Consider the following 24,446-nt stretch of genomic DNA (forward strand, 5'->3'; position numbering starts at 1 on the left):
TTCCTTTGCCCGCTGAAAAGCCACCCCTTTCCATAGCCACACCTAGAGACATCTGTCCTCCGGATCTTTTCTACATGTGCAAAGGCACTGTGACACCAATTCCTCTCCCCCAAATGATGGCCTCTACGCTAGTCCTGACGGCAGGAGGCCGGGGATCATCAGGGACGGCTCCCACACAGCCAAAGCCAGAACACACATCTCCAATCCCTGGCAGAACTCCTTAGTCATGGTACCTCTGTCCCCTTGGTGACCTCAGCTCTTCCACTGTCAGGGGACATCTCAGAAAAAGGTTTATCGGGAAGGAGGCTCAGGGCCAGGCACCAAAGTATTAGAAGGGGAAGTCTCAGATGAGACACATTCCACACTTGGTCCAAGGCACGCCCATAGCCCCTTCTCTCTAGCTCAGAAGGAAGTAGCTGGGCTCAACACACACCCAGCCAGGGCCTCCCCCGGGAGCTGGGGATGGGAAGGAAGTGCCACCTGTACAGGCCAAGGCTGACCACGGATACGGGTCTCGGCCTTCTGACATGGGGGGAAAGGCACGCCAATTATACAAGGTTCCGAAGGCCGATGAAAATCCATATAAAGCACCTATTACAATGGTTGGCACCTTGTAGGGGGCACTGGTCTGTCTTCGGGATGTCGCCTGACGGCCGCCTTGCACTAATATTGTCAGCTCGGCAGTCCACAGCTTCCCAACCCAGTGCCACATCTCCCAAGGCCACGGAGCCCACGGGGGCTGCTGTAGGTCTTCCTGGACAACGGGCAAAACGCTGTGGGCCTCTCTGCAAGTATTAGGCTTAAATCCGGAGCCCTTCAAAAGCCCTCGGAGACCTCCGGGCTCCCTCTAATGAAAGGCGCTGCGGAAACCCAAGGTATGATTATCACTTCTGAAAGAAGAAAAAAATGCTGGCTCACAAAATATCCATCCTGGTGTATGGACAGATAAGGTTTTATAATCCGGTCCCCTAGGGAGCCATTTATGTTGGTGAGGCCAGCCTCGCATCAGACCCTGTGGAAGCCATCAAGATAACACGAATAACAACCCAGCAGACTTTTGAAGTGTAAACATAGAAGTCTATTAAGAATACAATGTTGGTTTAATCCCAAGACAAAAAATTTACTTAATGAAAAGCACAACTCATCTCAAGGAGGAGATATCGATACCAGCTGTGAGCCGAAAATGAGGGGATTCCTTCCAGGGAACATCTGAATTTCAACCCACTGCCTTTCCAATATTTACTCTGGACATAAAGTCTCAAATACTTTTCCGAGGATCTCATTTTTCTACAGGAGGAGGAGGTCAGAGAGAAGTCTGGGCAGGGCCGAAGACTTCTTGGCGAAGGCTGGATATGCACAGACCCACCCTGGGAGGTTTACCCTGATAGAACTCTTGTCTCCCTTCTCTCTGGGCAGAGGAGGGGACAGACGCCTTGCCCACCGGATGCTGGGGAGAAGCCCAGCAGAGACCCTCACTCCAACTGCCGTGCGGCCAACCGAGATCACCGATGGCCCTGTGCGACCGTATGTGAAGGTCACCTAGCACACGAGCAGCCAGGGTAGGCCCCTAAACTCGTCTCTTCACAACACTTCTCAGCCCACTTCCTCGATTTTCTTCTGTATGTTTCAGAGAAGCCAGGGGAGACGGAGCACTAGGGAAACAGAAAGGGCCTTGTTATAGAGGATTTTCTGATTACGAGCTGTGTTTCCCCACCTTTGAGCAAGATCATGGGCCCTAAAATCAAGAGACTTGGCCATCATCACCCCTGGCAGATGCCAAGACCTGCAAGAAAGTATTTACACCCTTTTCACTTATATTACTAACTCCCAGCTCCCACTAGGCCTGATGGCTAAAATGAAGAATGATTTCTTTTCTTTTTTTTTTTTTTTAAGATTTTATTTATTTATTTGACAGAGAGAGAGAGAGTGAGCGCACAAGCAGGGGAGCAGCAGAGGGAGAAGGAGGAGGGTCTCTGCTGAACAGGGAGCCCGATGTGGGCCTGGATCCCGGGACCCTGGGATCACAACCTGAGCTGAAGGCAGACGCTTAACTGACTGAGCCACCCAGGCGCCCCTGAAGGATGATTTCTTACATGCAACATCATATTTATACATGTATGAACATAATTAATACAACGTAACATGACTGACGCAACTAGGGAACCATCTCCAATTCTAGCAGAAGTAACAGGTTGTTCCAATTCTTTCCTATACGTGGATATGTTACTGCCATCCACCCACCAACCCACCCACCCACCGCCCAAGCTCTGTAGAGTCTGCCCAAAGGATGCATTAGGACAAAGCATGAACACCCAGCTCCACCACCTCCTAACCAACCCAGCTTCGGGAAAACTACTTTAATGCCTCTAGGTTATGGTTTTCTCATCTGTAAAGTAAGTGCCGTCATACTGCATATTATTAGCATGGCGGCGATGATTAAATGACTAATGTGAGTGTTCGGCAAAAAAAAAAAAAAAGCTCTCAAGACTTAACGGCCATAATGATGATAATTATAATAATCACCAAGACTGTAAAAACATTCAACCGATCTACAGCTATGTGCCAGGCTCTCGACTAAGCAGCAAATAATTCTGGCCTTCTGATTTTGCAAGAGTCTTTAGTGGGGCGTTGGGTTTCTCACAGCAACACCTCCAACACAATCCCCCTTCTCCTGCTGGGGATGAAGGTAGGCCGAAGTGCTGGAGAGCCATTCACAGCGTGAGGACCCCCCCAACCCCCATAGCCATGTTTAAACAATTACCAGCATTATGTTGCAGGTACCCACGACCATAGGAGGCCAGCCCAGCACGGTGCTCATCTTGCAGAGACGTCTTTTGTGTGGGTTTTGGGTTTCAGCTGGGCAACGCAAAGCCACAGAGCGAGTCGCAGAACGAGTTTTCATAAGCTCACCCTGTCACAAACCAGGCAGGGGTTCATGCTGACATCCCCACAGTAAGATTAAACAGCATGCTTCGTCAGGCACTAAATACTAACACAGCTCCGACGTCAGGGGGACACTGATTAAAACTGATGTCAATAATTTATGAAACACAATATGGTCTTCAGATGCTCTCTTGGAAAAAAAAAAAAGAAGAAGAAGAAGAAGGAAGAGAAGAAGAAGAAGGGGGGGTGGAGAAAGGGCCTAGCAACCCAGGTGGTTTAAAACTGTTCATGCATTTTCCCTTGAATGTACATATACCCCCACCATGCTCGGATGCTCCTTTACGCAAAGAATATTAATGCACATGTGTGTGAGAGCATGGGAGCACCGCTGATACATATGGGCGGAAGAAAGTATTTAGTTATTCCGCTGAGAGCTGTCAAGGCTGTAACGTTATACACGGTCTTGTCTTTCATATTGTTTTGCGGGGTTTTTTCTTCCAGAAGAAATCCAAAATTGAATTTAAAATAAAATCAGCCTTTACGAAAAGTTCCCATTTATCCCGTAGAGAACTCAACCTTGAAAAGGCACCAAAAAGAAAGCTTGACCAGAGAAAACCTAGAGGCTGTATGCATTTCCCAGCAATCCGAAAGTACCTCGGCCCTGGTAGAACCGTGGAGTCAAATAATATCCATGTCATTTTTAAATTTTTGGAGTTTTTTTTGGGGGGGGGGCAGGGAAGGGTGGGTATAATTGGAAGTAACCTAAGGAGAGATGCCATTTTAGTCTATTATAAATCACTGTGTCATTATTTTATAAAGGCAGAAACAAAATAGCAGAGCGATAATGCTTCATTTTTTTTTTAAATCAAGACTGATTTTTGGAATTAAGAAACATCCTTCTTGATTTTGTCTTCCATTGTAAATAATCTGGGTTGCTTGACTTGATATGTCAACAGTGTGAAATTCACAAGAGGGGATTATGCTGGGGGGAAAAATCTGATAGTGCGAAAGTTAGTGTGTGAAGGATTTATTAATGCTTTTTTTTTTTTCTAGCACAGTGCCCTGTAGTGTCTCAGAACACCTGTCAAATACTAATTCATTCACATATCTCCACTACAGGGCCTTTTCATAAAAAGCTCGACCTTTAATTGTAAATCACTTCTAAATTGTCTTTGCTGGCTTTCTCTTTTGCGGAACGATGGAAAAATCACTGAGACTTCAATTAAGACTTTATGGGAACTTCAACCTGGCGTTCCCGAGGCTGTAGCTACAAGATATCAGAACATCTATTCAAAAGGGAAACTATAAATAACTTTAACTTAGTCGAATTGGCTTTGCTTTTATGAGATGACTGAATAATTGGCAAGATTCAAAGATACTTTGACTACTGAGAATTAAAATAACTTCAGGAAAAACCAGAAAATATTGTTGGCCGATTATTTGTCATGCAGATGATGTACTTATTAGGCCTAATTAAGCTTTTTGAACAAAAAAAAAACACTTACTAATTACATTAGTTAATATGTTGATTGCTCAATTTGGCTGTAAAAAAAAAAAGCAGTCAATCCAATTTGTGCACACAGTTAATGCTGTGGTCAAAAGACAAAATCCTCAACTATAGGGTTTATTTCAAGTGCATGACCATTGTTACGACAAATACGGGTTCCGTCTCCACAACCAAAGGGACGGGGACAGATGGGGGTGGGCCGTGATTGTGAACAATACCCAGGCTGAGAGGAATCCTCAGGCACAAAGTTAGCACAAGATTCCGTTTTTCACCTCAAATGTATTCACTAGCGTTCGTCCAATTAGACCCCGCTGTCGACAACCCGAAGATATCTTTCATTTGCACAGGCGAGCTAAAACTGATAGCAAAGCCGTGGGAGGCCCTTTAAATGTCAATAAAGGGTTTTTATGCACAAAAGGCAGCAAAGAAAAGAGGGAGGGGGAAAGAGAAGGGATGGGAAAAACTAACATTTCTAAAGGAAAGAAGCAGATCAAAGCAATTTTATTCTCAAAGACCACGAAGTCAGGGTGTAACTACCAGCTCCCCGCAAACCTGCATAGTCTCTTCACTTCTATCTGGCAACCCGTTCAGGCCCTTAAATGAGGGGGATGAACAATTAGGTCTGCAAAAGCCGGCCCGGTGCAAACAGCCCTGTGCAGCCCCAGACGCCTGACTGGGCCTCAGTGCCCACCCGGATCTCCAAGACATGTTTTCCATTCCCTCGCTCAAAAGTCTGCATGCACAGTCATGAGGCACAAACTATTCGACAACAACATGACACAATTAATCAGAACCAGACCTCAAAACGTGTGTTTGTGGGGACCAGCACACTTAGCAATGTGCCTCCGACGGGGGAAGAGATTGAAGAAAACCCGCGCGGGCTGCCTGGGGGTTGCAGGGGGGGAGGGTAGGGCGGGACCGCTGTACGTTCACAAAAGATGCACACGGAACGGCGCATTTAGGGACTAAATACTTTTCATTAAAACAGAACGTGGGATTTGGAATTTTACATCTCAGGCTGGAATTCTTTAGCATTCCTTCTCCCCACCCCACCCCCAATTCTGTTTTTCGGTTTTTGTGTCTCCCCTCTCCGCACCCCGGGGGCGGAAAACTGATGCCTGAGAGTTTCTACAGCAGCAAAGTTGTACAATTCAGAAATAGAACGGATCTCTCTCTCTCTCCACACCCCCCTCCTTTATTTAAGCCTCATTTCTGACCTAACAGTATTCACCAGTGCCGGTTTTGTCTGACTTCTTTCAGGACTTGAAACCCCATTAAAAAGCCAGAAGCTGGACCCTTGGTTAATTCAAAGCTCTTCCATTTCACCTAACCCTGACGCTAACAAAACACACACAAAAATGTTGATACACTTTTTTGGAGCAGGACTCAATTATTTTAAAATAATGACTGAACTCTCCTTTGTAATCTGTAGATAGTAATTAATTTAAATCACATCACTCTTTTGCTAACACAAATACGCCGTTCAAAAGGGGAAGGATTTTTTTTCGCTCCCCAACCCATGAAAAACAAACAGGCGTGCTGGACTGAGATACTGGTCGGGTGCTGAACCGGCCCCAAACTGCTTTGCCACCTCCCAAGGGATTTGTGGTTGGAGAGCTGGAACTTCCCGGGAACTGGGCCGGGGTTCCCAATTGCGCGCCCAGCTGCAGCCCTGGGAAGGGGGTGGGGAGGTAGGGCGGGGAGGGTAAGGCGGTGGTGGATCCCTGGGTCCTGCCAAACTGAGGGTAAGGCAACGCATGTTTGCATTTGAGTCCGGGGTCCGGGGGACCAGTCGGCAAGTTTTCTGAAAAACCCTCTGCCCCGAAGCATCTCTCATGCTTCCCGGCTTCGCAGAGCGCACGGCGCGCAATGCTGAGCGTCAAGGCCAGCGCCAAGCCAGCGGGTGAATCGGCTCTCAGCCCTTCCCGGTCCCGGACGTCCCGGACCGCGCCTCCCACGGGCCGCGCCGCATCCACGCGGCAGGCGGTCCTCCCGCGCGGGCGCCGCGGGCGCTCCCTGGTACCCGCGGCCGCGAGGCCCTCGCAGCCGCCGCCACCCGCCGCCCGCGTCCCCGCGGCGCCCCCCACTCACCCACGCACTCGTTGGCCTCGCGGGCCGTGGCGCGCTGCCAGGGCCGGTCGTAGTGGAACGGCTTGCAGCGGTCGCACTCCGGGCCGGCCGTGTTGTGCCTGCAGTCGCACACCAGGCTGTCGTCGCGGTCGCGCACGCAGCGGGCGGCGTGGCCGTTGCACTTGCAGCGGCCGCCCACCTGCAGGTCGGACACGGCATAGAAGTAGGAGTCGCGCGCCAGCTCCGAGTCGTCCTCGTTCTCGTCACCGAACGTGTGCAGGCGGCTGAAGGCCACGCGGATGTCCGTGGCCGTGACCCAGTCCTGCAGCACCGGCGAATTGTCGAAGTCGTGCGCGGAGGGCCGCCCGTCCAGCGTGCTGAAGGCGATGAGGCCGCCCGAGAGCGGGCGCATGTCGGTGTGCGAGTCGGTGCAGACGGCCTCCTGCTCGTTCTGCTTGGTGATGGGCGCACGGTGCGGCCGGTTGTACATCTTGCGGCACTGGGTGGAGTAGAACTGGAAGGGCACCCACGTGCGCCCGTAGTCCATGGACTTGTAGATGGCCATGGACTCGGGCCGCGGCGAGCAGAACTGCAGGCTCACGTAGGTCACCTCGAACTTCTTGCCGAGCGACAGCGTGAGAGTGACGTTGTGCGGGAACTGCAGGTAGTTCTCGGACTGCCAGCACGTCAGGTTGTGCGGGTTGTTGAGATCCGTGAGGAAGGCGGGCGGGTGCGCCTTCTTGGGGTCGGACGCGTTGCAGAGGTGGCAGGAGCGCAGCCGCTCCTCGCCGCGCTCGCTCACCACGCAGTAGCGCGCCGGGGGCCGGCCGCAGGTGCTGGACACGCGCACGTCCTTGCCGAAGGCCGCGTTGACAAAGTCGGGGATGCAGCGGCGCGGGTGGCCGTTCTCGTCCGAGCAGGGGTCGGGCTGCGCCGCCTGGCCCGAGAACATGCTGAGCCCGGGCCCGCCGCGCACCGCGCCCACCAGGCACGCCACCGCCGCCAGCGCCACCAGCGCCTCCCACACTGCGCGCATCATGCTGCGTCCAGCTTGCCCCGGCCCCGCCGCGCCGAGGAGTCGGTCCGCCCGCCGCAGAAGGCGCCTGCGGAGAGAGGGGAGCTGCGCTCAGCCAGCCCGCCCCGCGCCCTCCACCCACCGGCGGGCGGCGAGCGGGGAGCCCCGGCGGACGCCCGGCTTCCGCGGCACCTACCCCGCGGCCGCCCGCCCGCCCGCCTCGCCTCGCTTCGCTCTCCACAGTCCCAGGGGACGGGGGCCGGCGGCGGGAAGGGGGACAGTTGAGTCCCGGGAGGGCCACCACCACCCCCTCCCCTACCCCGCACCGCCCGCGCCCGTCCTTCACCGCCGGGCGGCGAGCCGGGGCCGCGGGCGAACGCTCGGCTTCCCCGGCCACCGCCGCCTCCACGCCGCCCGAGGGGGGCATGCCCGCGCCCGCCTTGCCGGTCCGCGGCCAGCCCGCCTAGCGCCCCAAGCCCCGGCGCGGGACAGCGCGGAGGGTGGGGGCCCCGCACCGACCCGCGCCCCTTCCTCCCGCAGCCCGGGGTCCCCCCTCCCTACCGCCCGGGCCGGCCCAGAGCGCGTCCCCGCCGCGGAGTCCGCGCTCGGGACTTTACCTCTGGCGAGGGCAAAAGAGAAAGAAAAGTTTGCCCGGCCCCGGCCGGGAGCCCGCGCGCCGGACGCCGGAGAGCCTCTCGCTCGCGGCCAGCAGGCGCGTCCCGCCTCAGCGCGGGCTTGCCAGCTCCATGCCCGGCGCGGCCGCCGCTGCCCCAGCCCCGGCCCCGGCCGCCGCCTCGCTCGCCGGAGTGACGACGCGGCCGCCCGGCTCCCGCCGCTCCCGCCGCGGTCGGAGTGCCGCCCAGCCCGCGCCCGGGGCGCACACACACTCACGCTGGCTGGCGCGCACTCACACACACGCACGCACGCCCCCGAAGGCTCCGCCGCCGCAGCCGCCGCCGCCGCCGCCGCTCGCGCCCGGAGTGGGGGGCGGAGGGGAGCGCGGGGGCGGGGGGCGGGGCCGCCGGGCGGGGCGCCGGCCAATAACGTCGGCGAGCAGCCGCCCGCTCGCGAGCGAAGTTTTAACCCCGGGAAAGAAGAAAAGTTAAAGGGAAGCGGCCCGGGGAGCGGAGCGAGCGGGCGCGCGAGCGGCTGGGAACCGGGGAGCCCGAGGAAGGGCGGCAGAGACAAAGAGAAAGCGAGCAGAGCGCCCGGGGAAACCCCGGAGAGGGGGCTGGGCCCGGCGAGCACCCCCACGGAGGGAGGGGGGTACCCGGCCGGGGACTGTCAGCCTCGTCCCGGCCCCGCGCCTCCCGGGCAGCCCCGCAGGTTTCCGCCGGCCCCACGCCCCGGGGGAGCGCGCGGGCGGGGAGAGGGAGGGGAAGACGTGCTCCCTCCTGGTCCCGGCCAAACACATCTGTGTTTGTTTTCTTTGCTGCGCCGAGGTCGGGCCTTCCTCCAGCCGGGCCTGATGGCCCCGGTGGCACCGCGCGCAGGGCCGTGCCCCCGTGGGCAGACAGCCGAGAATCCTGAGGAAGAGGGGTAGGGGGTGGGGAGGTAACCTCTGCCGGCTCACCCCTTCTTCCTGAAGCCCACCGAGGCGGGAGAGAAGGGGCTGCTACCCTGCCCGCCCCCCCCCCCCCACACACACACCGGTTGTCACCCTGTGGTGGGCCTGTGTACCGGGAAGGCGACTCCCTGCGTCCCAGGGATGCTGTGGTGGACTGGAGTCCGGGCCCACGCCCCCTTCCTGACTTGTCTTCCGGCCTCAGGCGTGGGGGGGGGGGGGGGGCGCCTGCCCAGCCCTCCCCAGGTCCCCTGAGGCAGGCTTGTATGTTCAAGGGTGCTCAGCCCCGCACTAGCTCACGCGAGCCTCACTACAGCTTTGCAAAATTGATATTAATTCCATTTCACAGATGAGGAAACTGAGGTCAAGAAGTTTGCCCAACATCTCCCAGCTAGTAAACATGGGTCAAATCTGGCAATAGAAACCAGGGAGGGCTCCTTCTCTTTCTTGTCAAGTGGATAGCAATCCCACCCAATTACAGGCTCCCCAGCCATCCTGGGGACCACCCAAGTTTTCCTTCTTGCCTCACTCTCTGCCACCTTAACAAAAGGACAGAGGACAGTGACAGCATCCTTCGACTATCCTGCAGAGCCACCAAAGCGCTTTGGGGGAAGAATACACTGGGCTGGGAGTTTGAAACTCAATCCCTGTTGGTTTGTTACTTTGAGATGAGTGATCGAGTCATAAATCTAGACTGAAAGCCCAGGGTTCTGGTTCTGGCCCAAGAGCTGACTATTAGCTCCATCAACTGTCTCCTTTTGTCTTACTGGCATTCTCCTAAACTGTGAGAATCCAAGAAGGGGGCCTCAGGGCTCTTTTGGCCCCAGCTCTGTCTCCTTGGAAAACCGCCTTCCCCAGCCTCCCTGAGAGACGGCCACCCAAGCCAGCTTGGGTGTGCACCACAGCCCAAGGAAATAAACGCATTCCCTTGCACGATAGACAGCCCAAATTCATCTCCTGCCCTCAGGAAAGGTTTTAGCTTTGCCTTCTCTGTGCCATTTACCACTCCCTACCCTGTTTATTTCTGCCGTGTGGCAGAGAGGATTCTCGGTGACTTAGGAGGCTACTTAGAACCTGGCAAAATAGCATAAATTAGACAGTGAGGTGAGAGATGGAGGAAAAGTTTAACTCTTGTGGGCTGGGCGACTGGAGGGCCAGGTGGAAAGCCCAGAGTGTGTGGCCTTGGCACAGTGTCGAATCTCTCTGTGCTTTGCTTTCCTCGCTTGTAAAAAGGGGACAGTAACATCCATCTCATCGGATTACGAGCACCACATGAGTCAGCATATACGAAGACTGTGGCTTATAATATGTGGACACACAAAATGAATTACATAATGTACACAAAGAAGGTATACATATAAATGCTTATAAGGTCAGGCACACAAAAAGTGGATACAGCCGTGTTCGTTGTGACGATCAGGTTGCCAGATCTTTATAGATATTTAAAATAAGTTAGGGGGCGCCTGGGTGGTTCACTTGGTTAAGTGTCTGCCTTTGGCTCAGGTCATGATCTCAGGGTCCTGGGATCAAGCTTCTCCCCCCTACCCTCCCAGGCCAGCGCTCTGCTCAGCAGGGAGTCTGCTTCGCCCTCTCCCTCTCCCTCTAAGCTGTCTCTCCCTCTCATTCAAATACATAGATAAAATGGTTTTTAATTTTTAAACAATAATAAAATAATCCAAAGAAGACCATTTAATTACATGCAAAGACGTTCATGACATATTATAAAAGGGGGGGAAGCAAATTACAAAACATGATGCCCCCCCTCAAAAAAACCCACTATGCACAGTATAAGCTCATTTTTATTTTTCTTTTTAAAGTACGCATCAAACATGAGAACGATAGTGAGAGTACAGATGCTTTTTGCTGGGGCATTCTCAGTTTTGTATGGTAGAGAAAGGAGAGGGAAGAAAAGAAAGAAAAACCAGGAGGACAGGAAATGGAAATAAAGCAAAAATGGTCCCTAGAATGCCTTATTCACCTCCTATGGGTAGGTCTATTCGTCCCTCAGCTTTCCTGCGGCCCAAATGAAAAGGAAACCACGCCAGTTACACGATTCCCAGTGTCCATGAGATGGAAACAGACAGACCGATTACTCAAGAGAATTACAACTATTCTCGGTACTAAGAGGAGACAGGAATTTCTCCTGGGATGGGGGGGGGGCAGCCATAAAGGGAACACAGTATTAAGTACTGAGCCTACATCCCCCAAGAACATCCCCATGGCAGTGACAGCAGCGAGCTCTGTGGGACAGGTTCTGCGTGACAGCTCGTGCTAGAAGCAGGTGGCATCACACAAAAACACAAGTCAGGGAAAGCCAGTCTGGCCAGGACAGGTCTGAAAGAGGCAAGTCAGGGTGTCCAGCTCACTGCCCACCCCAGTGGGGTCTGTTTGGGGGGTTCTACTGGGCTGGCTTTCAGGGCACACTCCAAGCCTTCCTCCTGCTGTGTCTTTTCTGTCTGCAGAGAATTTTTTTTTTAATGTTTTATTTCTTAAGGAACCTCTACACCCAACATGGGGCTTGAACTCACGACCCCACGATCTCCTGGAGGTTCAGAATATTCTGACATGGTAGAACGCATCTACCTCCATTCAAAACCCACCTCCCTGCCGCTAATACAGTTCAGGCAATTCTACCTCCACGTGGTAGAGACCCAGACCAAGACCAGCCTCTTGCAAGTTTTGCAGTCAACCCTCTATCATCTTTTATCGGTTTTATCGGTGAGGCAAAAATGTTTCCAGTTCTTTCTGTGAGTTCTCACAGGACAGTCTTCTGGCCACTGGGCAGACTCTCCCAACACCCTTTTGTTTGTCAGTGTCCCTCCCTAAAGCATACTGCCCTCTGAGGGGACAAATGAAAAAAACAGATGTCCAAGTGTTGTGAGAGCTTCTCAAAGCGGTGCTTATAAATACACACCCGAAAAGGCATGTCAGGCACAAGCAGGAGTTCAAAACACAACAGTGCCGCTCTTGGATGAGAAAGCAAATTCCCAGGTGTTTCTTCAAGCAATGCGTCCGGCGGAGGTGGGGCACCATTCTTGGCACCAGCCTTACCGGGGAAGCCTGAGCATCACGCTAGGAAGAGGAGAATGTTGTCCTTTCAAGAAAATCTAGAAGGAGCCAGAGGAGGAGCGGGAGGAAAGCCAGAAGACTCGGGGGCCCTAGAAGCCAACGGGGAAGTTTTAAGGAAGGCTGGGTGGTGAGCGGTGTCGCTGCCTTCAAGGTCAAGATAAGATCTGAAACAAGTCCTTTGGATTTGAACAACAAGGAAGTCACCAGCGACCTTGGCCAGCAATGACAGAGGAGGGGTGGAGACAGACACCAGACTTCCATGGGTCCTGAAAGTGGGACAGCAAGCGTAGACGGCACTCACAAAGTGTGGAAACAAGGGGTAAGAAAGAGATGGGGTGATTGGAAGGAATGGAAGGAGAGAGGCTGGAGACAGACAGAGCTGGCCTTGTAGAATTGGTGGTTACGTGCCAAAGAGCCTCTTGTCCCAGCGGAACAGGAAGTGGCAGCATCTTCTGACAGCAGGGGAGCAGGTGGGAGCATTGGAGGTCCAAGGACAAGGGAAAGCTTGATTGGGGTCATATGGACGAGAGGCTGATGCTTGCTGGCCAGAACTCGAACTCCTGCTGAGGTTCCATCTATGGGAAAGCAAGCCTCAACCGTCAAAGTCACAGCCTCCCCACCACCCCAGCAGTGCTCAGCAGCTCCCTTGTAGACCTCAAGAAAGCAGGACCACTGGATTAATCCAGAGTTGCAGCTTTCTTCCAGGAGGAAGGACAGAAGGGGCCGAGGGCTGCTGCCAGGATGGACCATAGAAGCCAAGCTAAAGAGAGAAGACATGAAGACAAGACATGGAGAGAATGGGAAACTGAGCCCAGGGTTTCTAGAACTGTGCGGTCCAGTGCGGTAGTGACCAGCTACCGTAACTATTTCAATGTGGGCTTGAATAAATTAAAATGAAATAAAATTTAAGGGTTCCTCTGTGAACCCTCCTTTGGATGGAGGCGATGAAGAACATTTCAATTATCCCAGAAAGTTCTATTGGACAGAGCAGCTGGTCTAGAAGATTCAGGACGACAGGTGTGGTAAGTAGCGGAGGAGATCGTGGTCTCAAACTGGAGTCCACAGGGAAGATTCCAGAAAGGCAACAGCTCAGGTGATGATGAGGGCTGCTGAGGGCAAGAGGGGGCTCCCTGCTGGGAGGCAGAGGTGAAGGGGACCAGGTTTAAGGAGGTCCAGGTGCCTGACGAGCTGTTCCCCGGGTCTTAAAGGCACACAGGGCCAGCCTCAAGACTTGGGGCTGGTGTCCTCAAAGGAAAGGAGAGTGACCACGATTGTGGGGTGTGGGGTGGGGATTCGGAGGAGGAGATGGGAAGGCCCTAAAGGACGAGGGTATCGTTTCTTTGATGAAGACAGAAGGAGTTTGGGGGGTTGAGGAGGACAGCCCCTGCCCTTCCCCAGTCCTGGGCGTGGGGGAGTGTGGTCTGGAGAGCAGTCCCACAGAAGAGGCCTGTGGTGTGAATGAGGGTGGGCTGGAATGGGGCACGAGTGGGAAGGCAGGTCGGGGGAGCACTCCGGGAACACCGGGAGGACGCTGGGGAGGGCAAGGCCCAGCGATGGGGGGCAAAGGGCGTCACAGGCTAATGGTTTGGGAGGAAGGGCTCAGAAGAAATGAGATAACCCAGAGCCTTCCTCGTGGGCATGCGCGAGGGTCCTACTTTCTAAATCAAACATTTATTTAACGCTTACTGTGTGCCAAACTGTCTTCCAAGCATCCCACCGATCTAGTTCAGAATATTCGTAACACCTGACAGGACAGGCATAGATCGACTCCTCTTTGAGGAGGAGGAAACTGAGTTCCAGGGAAGTAGATGCAGAGACCAGGGACTTGAACTAACGCGATGCAGTGCCAGGGTCGGGAAATCTCCGTCACTGCTTACTGCCAGGATGGACTTGGCTGGCGCTAAGCTTTCGGCCCCCTTGGGCCTCTACCATGGCTGGACGGAGGAAAGTGTTTCGAGGTGCTACCAGCAGGACAAGTGGAGACCTGTCTCTGTGTGTCTGGTCCCCTTATGAGAGCAGACATCAAACCAGGGGGTCCCCGGGACTCCCAACAGAGGCTGTCCACTGCAGCGGCAAAAGAATGGAAGATTCTGGAGTCTGATGCAGGCATCTGGCCTCCCCACAAGGGTCAGGGTGGCCTGCTTTGGATAGTCTTTCTCTGGGAAACAGGAAGAACGGGACGCAGACAAACCGTGATTCCAAGTCCACTCGAACTGACCTTGTGTGACCTTGAGCGAGGCACTCTGCCCATCTCACGGTGAAACAGGGGTCATCACATTTACGGTAAAGGCGTGTGAGACTGATTTAAAAGATGGGTGGGAGAAGAAAGAAGCTTGCCCCATGAATGATTGTTTAGGGGTTTTTATTTGCACTTTGGGTTTTTTATTCTCAAAATCCCCAGATCTGGTTCCCAGATCCCTGACCCCAGAAGAACGAGAGGCATTCCCTCGGTTCTAGGATTCAAGGGCCCAGCTCACCCGACAGGACTCACGGAGGATTGCTCAAGGTGATTCCATTCCCTCGGCAGGATTTTGGGATCTGGGACTGTTGTGGGGAAAGGTTTTGGAGCATGGAAGAGGCTTGAATCGTGTGGAGGGTTTCTGGAGGTTTACGAACCCTCAGAGCTGTGGACGGCCCTCATCTCCAGCTTGGACCTCCCCAGTTGCTGGCTTCTCCGCCAGCCAAGGATTCAGGACTTGGGCACAGAAGCCCATAGAAACCCCAAATCCACCAAATCCTTTAATATACCAGAGCTCTTTGAAGGGGTGAAAAATGCCTGTGGATAGGGGAAACCAGCCCCATGTAATTTATTTTCATTTCCAAAAACCTTTTGACAAGGTCCCACTCTGAAAACTATTAAAGAAAATGCTTCACCATGGGGGGAACCATTGTCAGGAGGGAAGGAAACAAAGATGTCAGAGAAAGGAATGGTCCTCTGGGTGGAGAAAGTTGCAGGGGGGCTCTGAGCCCAGAGTTGGAGCTCTGAATCAGGGCATCCTCGCAGGGAAACCTCAAAGTGCAGAGATGATCTCAAGAGACAGTATACATGGGCAGGAGGACACAGACAGGGTTGGCATATGGTGACGGATTTGGGGGAGAAATAGCCTGAAAAACCATTATAGGGCTAAAGGTTCTCAGTTGCATTTGAAAAATGTTATCTTAGGGCCCGGATATGGGCTGTTTCCTGAACATTGTTTCTCCAAAGAGGTGCTGTTCACATTTTGGGAAAGAAAATTCTTCACTGGGCAGAACAGTCCTCTGCCACGACAGGCATTAACATCCTTGACCCTTGTCCCTTAAACACCAGTAGGCCCCCCCCCCGACCCCCAGTCCTTGCATTTATACATCCTCATAGAAGAGCCTCCTGGTCCTCCACCCCATTCTGATCTACCTGAATTTTAGCCTAATGTGCCACTAACCACCTTCCCACCAAACACACATAAAGACAAAAAAATCTAAAATTCTCAGAAAGAGAAATGGAAATGAAACAGGAGGCATTTGTGTTTAGGATTTTCTGGAAAGGTCTAGTCATCGTTAGGTCCAAATGCTTGTGGAAGTGGAGATGGCCTGGGCAAGAGTAACTTGATGGTGTGTAAGTGCTGGGAACATAAAATAGGGGACAGGATGGGGAGTGCCAGGAGGGAAGGTGCGTCTCACCCAAGGCACCGGGGTGAAACGGGGGTTGCCTCTCTAAGAAGGATCTAGCAGAGCAGAGTTAAGTGAGGAAGGGAGCCGTGGGGATATGGAGGTTGGGGAAGGGGAAGAAACGTGCTTCTAGGCACTGAAGACAGCAAGTGCAAAGGTCCTGAGACACAGCTTGACTTTCCAAGGAACAGGAAGGAGGCCAGCTTGGTGGGGGCTTGAGGAGTGAGATGGAGACTCATAGAAGAGGAGGTCAGAGAGGTGAGCACAGGCCAAGGGACACAGACTTTGATAAGGAATCTGAACACTTTGGGATCCATCGTGGGTACCCATAGCTCTTAATACCACATTGTTGCCCTGACCAATCCATGAGCTTCTCGAGGGAGGAATCAGGTCTTCTCCCTCTGACTCCCCAGTGTCTCACACCCTGCCAGGCATAGAATAGGAACGCACTACAAATTCACAATTAAGTAATTAAAAACCGCAGAATTATGGACAACCGGTGATGGTGACCAGCTGCGGCAGGCAGGAGAATGCCCCTGCCCCCAAGGAGAAAATTCACGTCGTCCTCCCTGGAACCTGTGAATGTGGCCTTATGGGGCAAGACATGATCTTTGCTGACGTGGCTCTGTTGGAGACCACGAGATAGGAGGATCACTGTGGGTTATGTGGGCGCATCCGAAATACCGCGTCAAGTGTCCTTCTCAGAGAGAGGCAGAGGGAGCGCTGACAAGATGAAAGAGAAGGCCACGTGAAGACACAGACACAAGACAAGAAGGCCAGCGGCCACCAGCGGCCCCTAGAAGCTGAAAGACACAAGGGACCAGATCTCCGCTGGAGCCTCTGTGGGAAGCACGGCCCTTGATTTCAATCCAGAGATGCGGCTTTCCAACTTCTGGCAAATTCTAGAGCTGCCTGAATTCAAAGGGTCCCCTTCACATCCTAAAAGGTGGCCTTATGGGTGGGAGAAAGGAGCAGAGCGAGGGACCACTAACCCTCCAGTCCTGAAATGTTCCTGAAGCTTTCTTCTCGGGAGCAGGGACCGCATCTGGCTCTTCATTCCCTCCCACAATGCTGGGCGGAGGATTTTTAGCATCCGCTTGCCAAGGGCTTGCTGTGTGTATGGAGGTGTTGTAAACCCCCTTTTCCAGAAGCCGGGATTTCGGGAACCCCTTTGTGATTCAGTCCAGAAAGAAGGCAACAGTCTCCTGAGCATTTGAGAGAAGCGGAGCCACACTCTCTGGGTTCTCCAGTCCACAGGGAAGCCAGAAGGTCTTTATTTTGAACTGTTTGTCGGCGGAGGTCAGGCATCTTCTGTTGTTCCAGAACCACAGATCAGGATGGTTGTAAGAATGGGAGATCCCGGGACACTGTTACTCTATGAAGTCACAGCTGACAATGGCATCTATTCCAGCCACCACTGAGGGATGCGGGACAGGTCCCACTCAAGTTCCCGAGAGGGCTGCGGTGCTGGAGAAGAGGAGGAAGAGCTTTCCAGAATGTCCATTTGTTGCTCTCCCACTTAGTGAAGAAGCGGACCCCAGAAGGCTGAGCAAATTGCCCCAGAGCTAATGTTCCTCAAGATGGCTATGAGCCAACCAAGGAGATGGCAGGTCTCCCGATTAACTGCACTTGGGGAAAACCTGCTATATTGGGTCTGGCTAACTTAAGTGAAAAAAGAAAAACAAAACAAAGCATCACTTTGCCCGAAAAAAAAAAAAAAAAAAGGCTTTTGTGGCAACTGAATACATAGAAAGTTTCTCTGCCTAAAGGAGGAAGCTTCTGTTAATTGCAAAAACCAACTGTGCATAAGAGCTTATTTCCAACCCCCACCCCACACCAATATCAGTCAAATGAGGTGTGCCCGGTCCATGTGTCACACAGGGAGAAGGTTAAGGGGACTTCATTCCAAGAGGGGCACAGGATGGAAACAGACGCAGACCAGTATTGATTGACATTGGGTGAGTGTGCTGATTATCCAACTATAACAAAGTATACAGGGTGGGGGAGGGAGGCGACTTCTCTGTCACTGATGCTCCCATCAGGCGAGGAGTAGCCACCATGCTAGCCCTCCGAATGATGCCAGAAAGGAGAAAGAAGCCTGCATGGACGTGACCTACCCTGCAGAGCAGCCTCCTAGCCTCTGGCTGAGCACTCGGTCTCTGGGGTCTTTTGGGACACCCAGCTTCCCAGCCCTTCTTTCAGGGAGCTCCTTGGGTGCACAGTGGGACAGTGCTCCCGTCATGCCCATCCCCCCCCACCTCTAGCCACACCTCTGTGACAGTGGGTGCTATGGTGCGTCCCTCCCAAATTTACACAAGGAAGCCTTAATCCACAATGTGATAGTATCAGAGGTGGGGCCCTGAGTGTGGAGCCCTCATGATGACATTAGTGCCCTTAGGAGAGACCTGATGGCCCTCCGGAAGGGGTGAGGACACAGCAAGGCGGCATTCATCTATAGACCAGGAAGAGAGCCCTTGCCATGAGCCAAACTGGCGGGCACCTTGGTCTTGGACCTCCCAGCCTCCTGACTGAGAGAAGTAAATGCCTATAGCTCAAGCCAGCCAGCCGGTGGTATTCCGGGTACAGCACTGGGCAAGCCACTCCACCTCTCTGAGCAGCAATCCGCTCTCCTGGAAAATGTGGACATTGACATTCTGTCTCCTTCCTGCCTCCCACCGGCCCTCCCTCCCTCCATCTCTTCCATGGATATCAGGAGTCCCAAGCCAACAGGCAGAGGCAAGAGGCCCCGAGGTGTCCAAAGCCCTGAACAGATTTATGTTTCATAAAGAAGAAAGTACAGTAACCCCAGGGTCACCCCACTCACTGCCCTGGGCCACCAGAGATCAGGTAGGGGACAGTGACACCAGCACTGCAGAAGACTGGGCTTTGGGGTAATAACACTTTCTGAATTACTAATAAGTCAGTGAGCAGGACTTAGGGAAGACAGGCAGGGGGACAGTAAGGCAGCATCAGTCCCACGACCTCATGCCCGATGCCTAGCATGGTTTGGCACACGGTGGGCACTCGAGAAATGTCTGCTGAATGGAACAGAGAGGCAGCCCAGCCGAGCCAGCGCATAGAACATGTAAGGATCAGGGAGTTGCTGATGACCAGACACATGCCTGGGCTCAAAGCTGGAGGGTCTAATTCGGGTCTGCATCCCTGAACATTTGTTTCCCATGAATTCTTTACCCGAGCAAGGAAGACTCCCGACGTAGGTCATGCTGGCCTCACTCTAGAACTCCAATGATCCTTGGCAGCATCAAAATTCCATAATCTGTGACCACCCCCCCAACCCCCACATATACACACACGTACCATGTCTCCTGGCTCCAGAGCAGAAATCAGCCTGTTTCAGCAGGAGCCCAGGACCCTCTCTGGGCTTGGTGCCCTCACCCTGGGTCCAAGGGACTCAGAAGAGACAGCTGCCTCCTGCCTGGGCCCCCCTCAGCTAAGATCTGATTTTCTCATCATCTGGATAGTCTCAGCAACTCGCAGCAAAGGGATGAACCAGGCTGACCTTTCTGGAGGTTTGTTTAAAGCAGAACAATGTTTGTCTTGTCCAAACACTATGAATTACTCCAGAGAATCCTGCCCAGTTTTACAATCCACAGCTACAAATGGCTTACATAAATAGGAACTCGTCCCCTCCACTGCCCCCCCCGCCCCATTTTTAACAGCTTCTCCTCTCCTCCCCCCCACCACTGCCACCTTCTTCCACGCCTTCCCCCCATCCCCCCATCCCCCCACCCCACCCCGTCACACCTTCTCTCTTCTGAGCCCCAGCCTGGTGAAGGGCCAGGTGTCAGTGCTCGGGGCCACAACTCACCCCTGGGTTACTGCTGGCATGGGTTCCCTATGGCGGGTGGGCTGCTCTGTCCCTGGTGTGGGCAGGGGTTTGCCTTGCTAAGTGGGGGGCAGGGGGGCCTCTGGGCGCATTTGTACTGTGTGGGGGGGGCTGTGGTGCACAGAGCTAGGTCCAGCTGTAAAAGTGTGTTGGTAAGAAAAGTCCCCTTGGTTTGCGGGGACGGTCAACGTCCAACCCACGCCAACCGTCCTCATCTGGTGGGATGTTCAGCTCATCCACAGCTTTTTCCTTCTCTGGCTGCACATTCGGGGGGGGGGATCCCCAGGTATCTCCTCACAGTACACCCTCCCCCCTCCACTTCAGGCCTCCTGGGGTAGGAAACAGTAAATGCTGATCAAATATAAAGCACAGAAAACCATCCTGGGAAAGCAGGGTCAGCTGGGGACAGAGCCCAGTTTCCTAAACTATCTCCCTAAATACATTCCCTACACCACTTGTGCCCAAATGCTTTGGGAAGCTTGTTTAAAATCAGATTTCTAGGCCCCTCCCCAGGCGAGGGAAGCTATCTCTGGGGGTAGGGCCCCAGAGCCGATGCCAGAGTCTGAGAAATCCCCTCTAGCTCAAGTCCTCTGACTCAACAAGCTGGGTGACCCCAGCAAGCCACTCCAGACTCACCACCCCCATCAGCACAGCGGCCCCAGACTCTCTGAAAGGACCCTTCCTGCTCTTAGACCGTGTGGTTTTAGGGACAGCTGGGTACTTGAGCCCAAAAGCAGCAAGGGTGGGTGGAAGCAGCCCAAGAAAAATTTGGGAGAGTCCTTGAAGCCCCCAGGAGAGGTGCTGGTGAATATCTGGACGGATGCCAGGGGAGTGTGAGGCCAGATTGGTGGCTAGGGGTGGGGGTGGTGTGTGGGATCCTTCTACTAAGGGTCCCCATTGGGAGCCAAATGCGATTTCATCTTTGTTTTGCAGACAGGGAAACTGAGTCCCAAAAGAGAGGAGGGACTTCCACCCGGAAGCTGGTGAAGAGGCAGGTGATGCCCTCCCCTATGCATTCTGGGACACCCCTCCGGCAATCCCAGAAAAAACCCTTCTCCCCCAGCTGCTTCCCTTGTCACTCCAGCCTCTCAGTCCAGCTGATGTTGGCTGTCAGGGCCATAGTTCCTTCTGGTTCCGCATTTTCCTTTGATGGGAAGATCCCACTGGGGGTCCAGAAGGGTCCAGAGCCAGATCTGCCCCTCGAGGAGGACACACCGGTGAGCCCCAATAGCAGGAAAATCAAGCGCCTGGAGCTTCATCCTGGAGAAAGCCAAGCCAGCCCTGCCCACCCGGAGATCCCACAGCCGGGCTGGGGGCGTTGTCGGTTCCCAGTCCGCCGGGTCAGGGCTGCGGTCGCAGCGCACGCACGATCCCGCTTGGCCGGAGGGCGCAGGGCGCTGCCAGCGAAAGGCCCTGGCTTTCAGAGCCGAAGACCGCTTGTGCCCCACACTGGCGGCGACCTCGGGAGGTCAGAGGATCAAGCCTCTGGAACTCGCAGACGGACCGATAGGCAGCCCGTAGGGTCCGGGCAGGAGTGGCCAGCCAGAGGCCGCGGAGGGCACGGGGTCCCCTCTCCAGGCCCCGGGGAGACGGAGCCCACACCCCCGCGAACCCAGAACCAAACGCCTCCTGGTGAGGGTCGGGATTCCAGGAGAGCGGGCCCTGCTTCTATGATCTGCTCTGCTTGTGCGCTGGAATCCATTGATAATTCGGGAGATCCAGAAGCTTGCTGCGTGACCTCCGGCCCGCTGCGAACGGCTCGGAGCGCCGGCCCTCTTCTTTTGCGAACGGCGGGGCTGGAGACCGATGCTCCCCAAGCCCCAGCTCCAACGTCCGCGCCTTGAATTGGCGGCGTCTCCTTCTAGGTTGGCATTTGATTTTCTAATCAAGCTCTTTGTCCCCTGCGGCCTTAACCCGAGCCCCCCGCTTCCCCGTCTCCCTCGACCCCCGCCTGGGTCTCGCCCTCGCCCGACTTTCCCGTCGAAGGGCCTCGAGTGAGGGATTCCCGGGAGCCGAGGCCGTGGCCGGCGGGTCCGCTGCGCGGGCCGGGGCTGTATGGAAATGGCCAGAGAAGCCGGCGGGCGCGGCGGCGATTTATTCTGGGAGTGACAGCCCCTTTGAGCGCTCAGCGAATGGCATTTTCTGTCTGTGAAAGCCTTTCTTCCCACCTCTGTTCAGATTAGCCCGGGGGATGAATGCGCCCATTATCCAGCCCGCTGACCATTCTGAAACGCCAAATTAATTACTAAGCACTGAATCAGGCGCCGGGGCCGGGGCACCGGGAGGTGTGAAAATAGCAAGCGGCTGGAGCTGGGGCAGAGGCGAGGGGCGCAGCGCCGAGAGGCCGGGCGGGGTGGCCCGGGGCGCGGGCGCGACGGGGCCCGGGGAGGGCTTGGCCGGCGGCCCAGAGCGACCTGCCGGCGCGACCCGGAGCGACCGCGGGGCGAGCGGGCTGCGGGGGCCCGGCGGGCGGGAAGGTGCGGGGCGGGGGTCGCGGCTCCCGCCGGCCCGGGGCTCGCCAGGACCGCGGGCAGAGCGCGCCAAGTGCTGCGGGCGCCGGGCGGAGGGCTCGGCCGGCCGTGCGCCGCGCGCGGATGCGGGTCCCGGAGGCGGTGCCGGATCCCACCGCCCCCCGCGCCGTCCCCGCCCCGGCGCTGCGCCGCTCCGGCTGCCCTCCGAGGCCTTCCCCAAACTTGGGCGCCGCCCTCCGACCGCGGCCCGGGCGGGAGCTCCCCGAACGCGGGGCCGCTCCACGCCGCCCTCCACCCCTCTCCCGGGCCCCGACTCATGCGGGCCGGACGGCACTTACCTCCCGAGGCGCCGGGCGGGAGAGGGAGGCGAGCTCTCGGAGGCTCCCGCTGGAGTGCGAGGGGCGCGGAGGAGCGCGCGCCTTTAAGACTCTTCCCCGAGACTCCGCCAGGTGGTGTCAGGCCGGCCGGGCCCGGGCGGCTCCTCACCCCCGCGGCCACCCTGCTCTCCCGGCCCTCCCCCGGCCGAGCCCCAGCCGCGCGCACCCACTCCGCGCCCCGCGGCGCCCGTTCCGGCCGCGCTGAGCCGGGAGCACGGGAGGGCAGGATGGGGAAGACTGGGGACCCCCGGATGCCCAAGAGGAAGCCTCTCATCCTACCCACTCTAGCTCAGGATGGCCCGGGGCTTGGAGGAATCTATTTTTGGACCGGGTGCTGGGGTGGCGCCGGGGGAGAACAGGGTTGGAAAGTCTTGTCCAAGGACGCGCGATTACGTCCCCGCTGTCATCACCTCGGGACGCGCCTTGGTCCGTGCTAAACTGGTCCTGTCGCCCTTGATCCAAGATGGCGAGCTGACACGCCTCCCCCAATCACCGCGGACAAGACCGAAGCGATAAAACAGAGGGAGAGCTGTCGCCACTTAAAACTAGGGGGAAGTGTCATTCACACTCCTGCAACAGAAAAGTTTAAGAGGACCCGAGGGAAGGTTGAAGGAACTCCGATTCCTCCGGCGAGAAGCAGGAGGCGGCCTGGAAAGAGCCTAGAGCAAGCCTGTCTCCCGTGTGGCTGCTCCAAGTTCAAGGCAGCGAGTGCGTTCACGCGCGGGCCGCACCTGGGAACGTGGCGCAGGGCTCCCCGCTGCCGCCCGGGACGCAGGCTGGCAGGCGAGAGCCACCGTTCTAGCCCCAGGCCATTATTTAAAATTGCAAATCATGGGTCTTCCCTTTCAGGAATTATTTTTTGACATTTATATCGAGATTGCTGGCTGCATTAATAACTAACTCAGGTTTTCTGCCTCCGTTGTTTACCTTCCTCATTCCTGAGTTTCTCCGTGTAGTTTCTGACACAACTGAAATGCTGCTTTGAATAACCCTGGGGGAAGGACAGGTGGGCGTGGGGACTTTCTGAGTCCTTGCGTGTCCAGGAAAGTCTCTGCTAACTTCCAAGCAGGAACGGGTTGGATATAGGGTCCTGTAGGATCTAGCACCCATAACCCTTTATGGACCCTGCAACTTTGCAAGATAGGGGTGCCGTTAGCACTAAACAGGGAAGCGAGTGGAAAGGGCTTTGCTTTGTGCCTGGTATGCCTAGAGGACCCCTTACTAGTTACTGATTGTCTTCTGGTTTTTATAGTGGCAAGAACGTCTCTTAGAGAAGCTTTAGAGAATAACACCATTCAGACTTTTCTTCCTTTTCCTTTTTTTTTTTTTTTTTTTGCCATTGGCTTTGGTTTTCTTCACTTTCTTAAAAGAAAGAAAAACTATAGGTTCTGTTATTATCTCTCTTAGTAATGACTGTTACTAACCTCCGGTTAGTCCTTTCTTCCCCCTTCATTTGCGTTGCTTCTTCTGTAAAAGGAACAAATTGTGCTATGTGACTGTGATGGTCCCACCCAGCACGAGCAGGCTGGGAGCCTATTAGCGGATGAATAAAAAGCAACCATCCCACCACAATAGGGTAGCACTGTGCAGGAGTAGGCCGGCTGTAATTAAAAGAAAAAGATAATAACAAGTGTTGATGAGGATGTAATGAAAGTGAACTCTCATGCATTCCTGGTGGGAAATTTTCCTAGGGAAAATGGTGCAGCCTTTGGAAAACAGTCTGGCAATCCATCAAAAGGTTAAACAGACCATTGGCCTATGACCCAGCAGTTCCACTCTTACAGATATACTCAAGAGAAATGAAAACATAACTCTATGCAAAAACTCATACAGGAATGTTTATAGTAGCCGGTATTTAGAAGAACTCCAAAGGGGTCAACAGCTCAAATGTTCATTAGGTGATGAAGAGATCCATAAAAGGTGGTATGATCCTAGAATGCAGTATTATTCAGCTGTAAAAGGAAGGAAATACTAATGTGTGCTACAGAGTAGAAGAAC

At 54.7% G+C, this 24,446-nt stretch overlaps 1 protein-coding gene across 5 annotated transcripts in view; it reads right to left on the reverse strand.

The window, feature by feature from the left end:
• NTN1 (netrin 1) overlaps positions 1 to 22,939 on the reverse strand; it is a 171,790-nt gene extending 148,851 nt beyond the window's left edge. Inside the window, exons 1-2 of one of the 5 annotated variants that reach the window (XM_059380529.1) lie at positions 22,732 to 22,939; positions 6,482 to 7,563 (exon numbers count right to left, since the gene is read on the reverse strand). In XM_059380529.1, coding sequence (XP_059236512.1) covers positions 6,482 to 7,499 — 1,018 coding nt within the window. In that variant the 5' untranslated portion in view covers positions 7,500 to 7,563; positions 22,732 to 22,939. Of the gene's footprint in view, positions 1 to 6,481; positions 7,564 to 8,092; positions 8,259 to 8,366; positions 8,448 to 22,409; positions 22,648 to 22,731 lie in introns of those variants that run through there. The other 4 variants (XM_059380530.1, XM_059380526.1, XM_059380528.1 and 1 more) reach the window with 4 other exon arrangements.
• Positions 22,940 to 24,446: the final 1,507 nt, after the last annotated feature.

Source organism: Mustela nigripes, chromosome 16 (genome assembly GCF_022355385.1).
Source record: "Mustela nigripes isolate SB6536 chromosome 16, MUSNIG.SB6536, whole genome shotgun sequence".
NCBI classification, from domain to species: Eukaryota; Metazoa; Chordata; class Mammalia; order Carnivora; family Mustelidae; genus Mustela; species Mustela nigripes.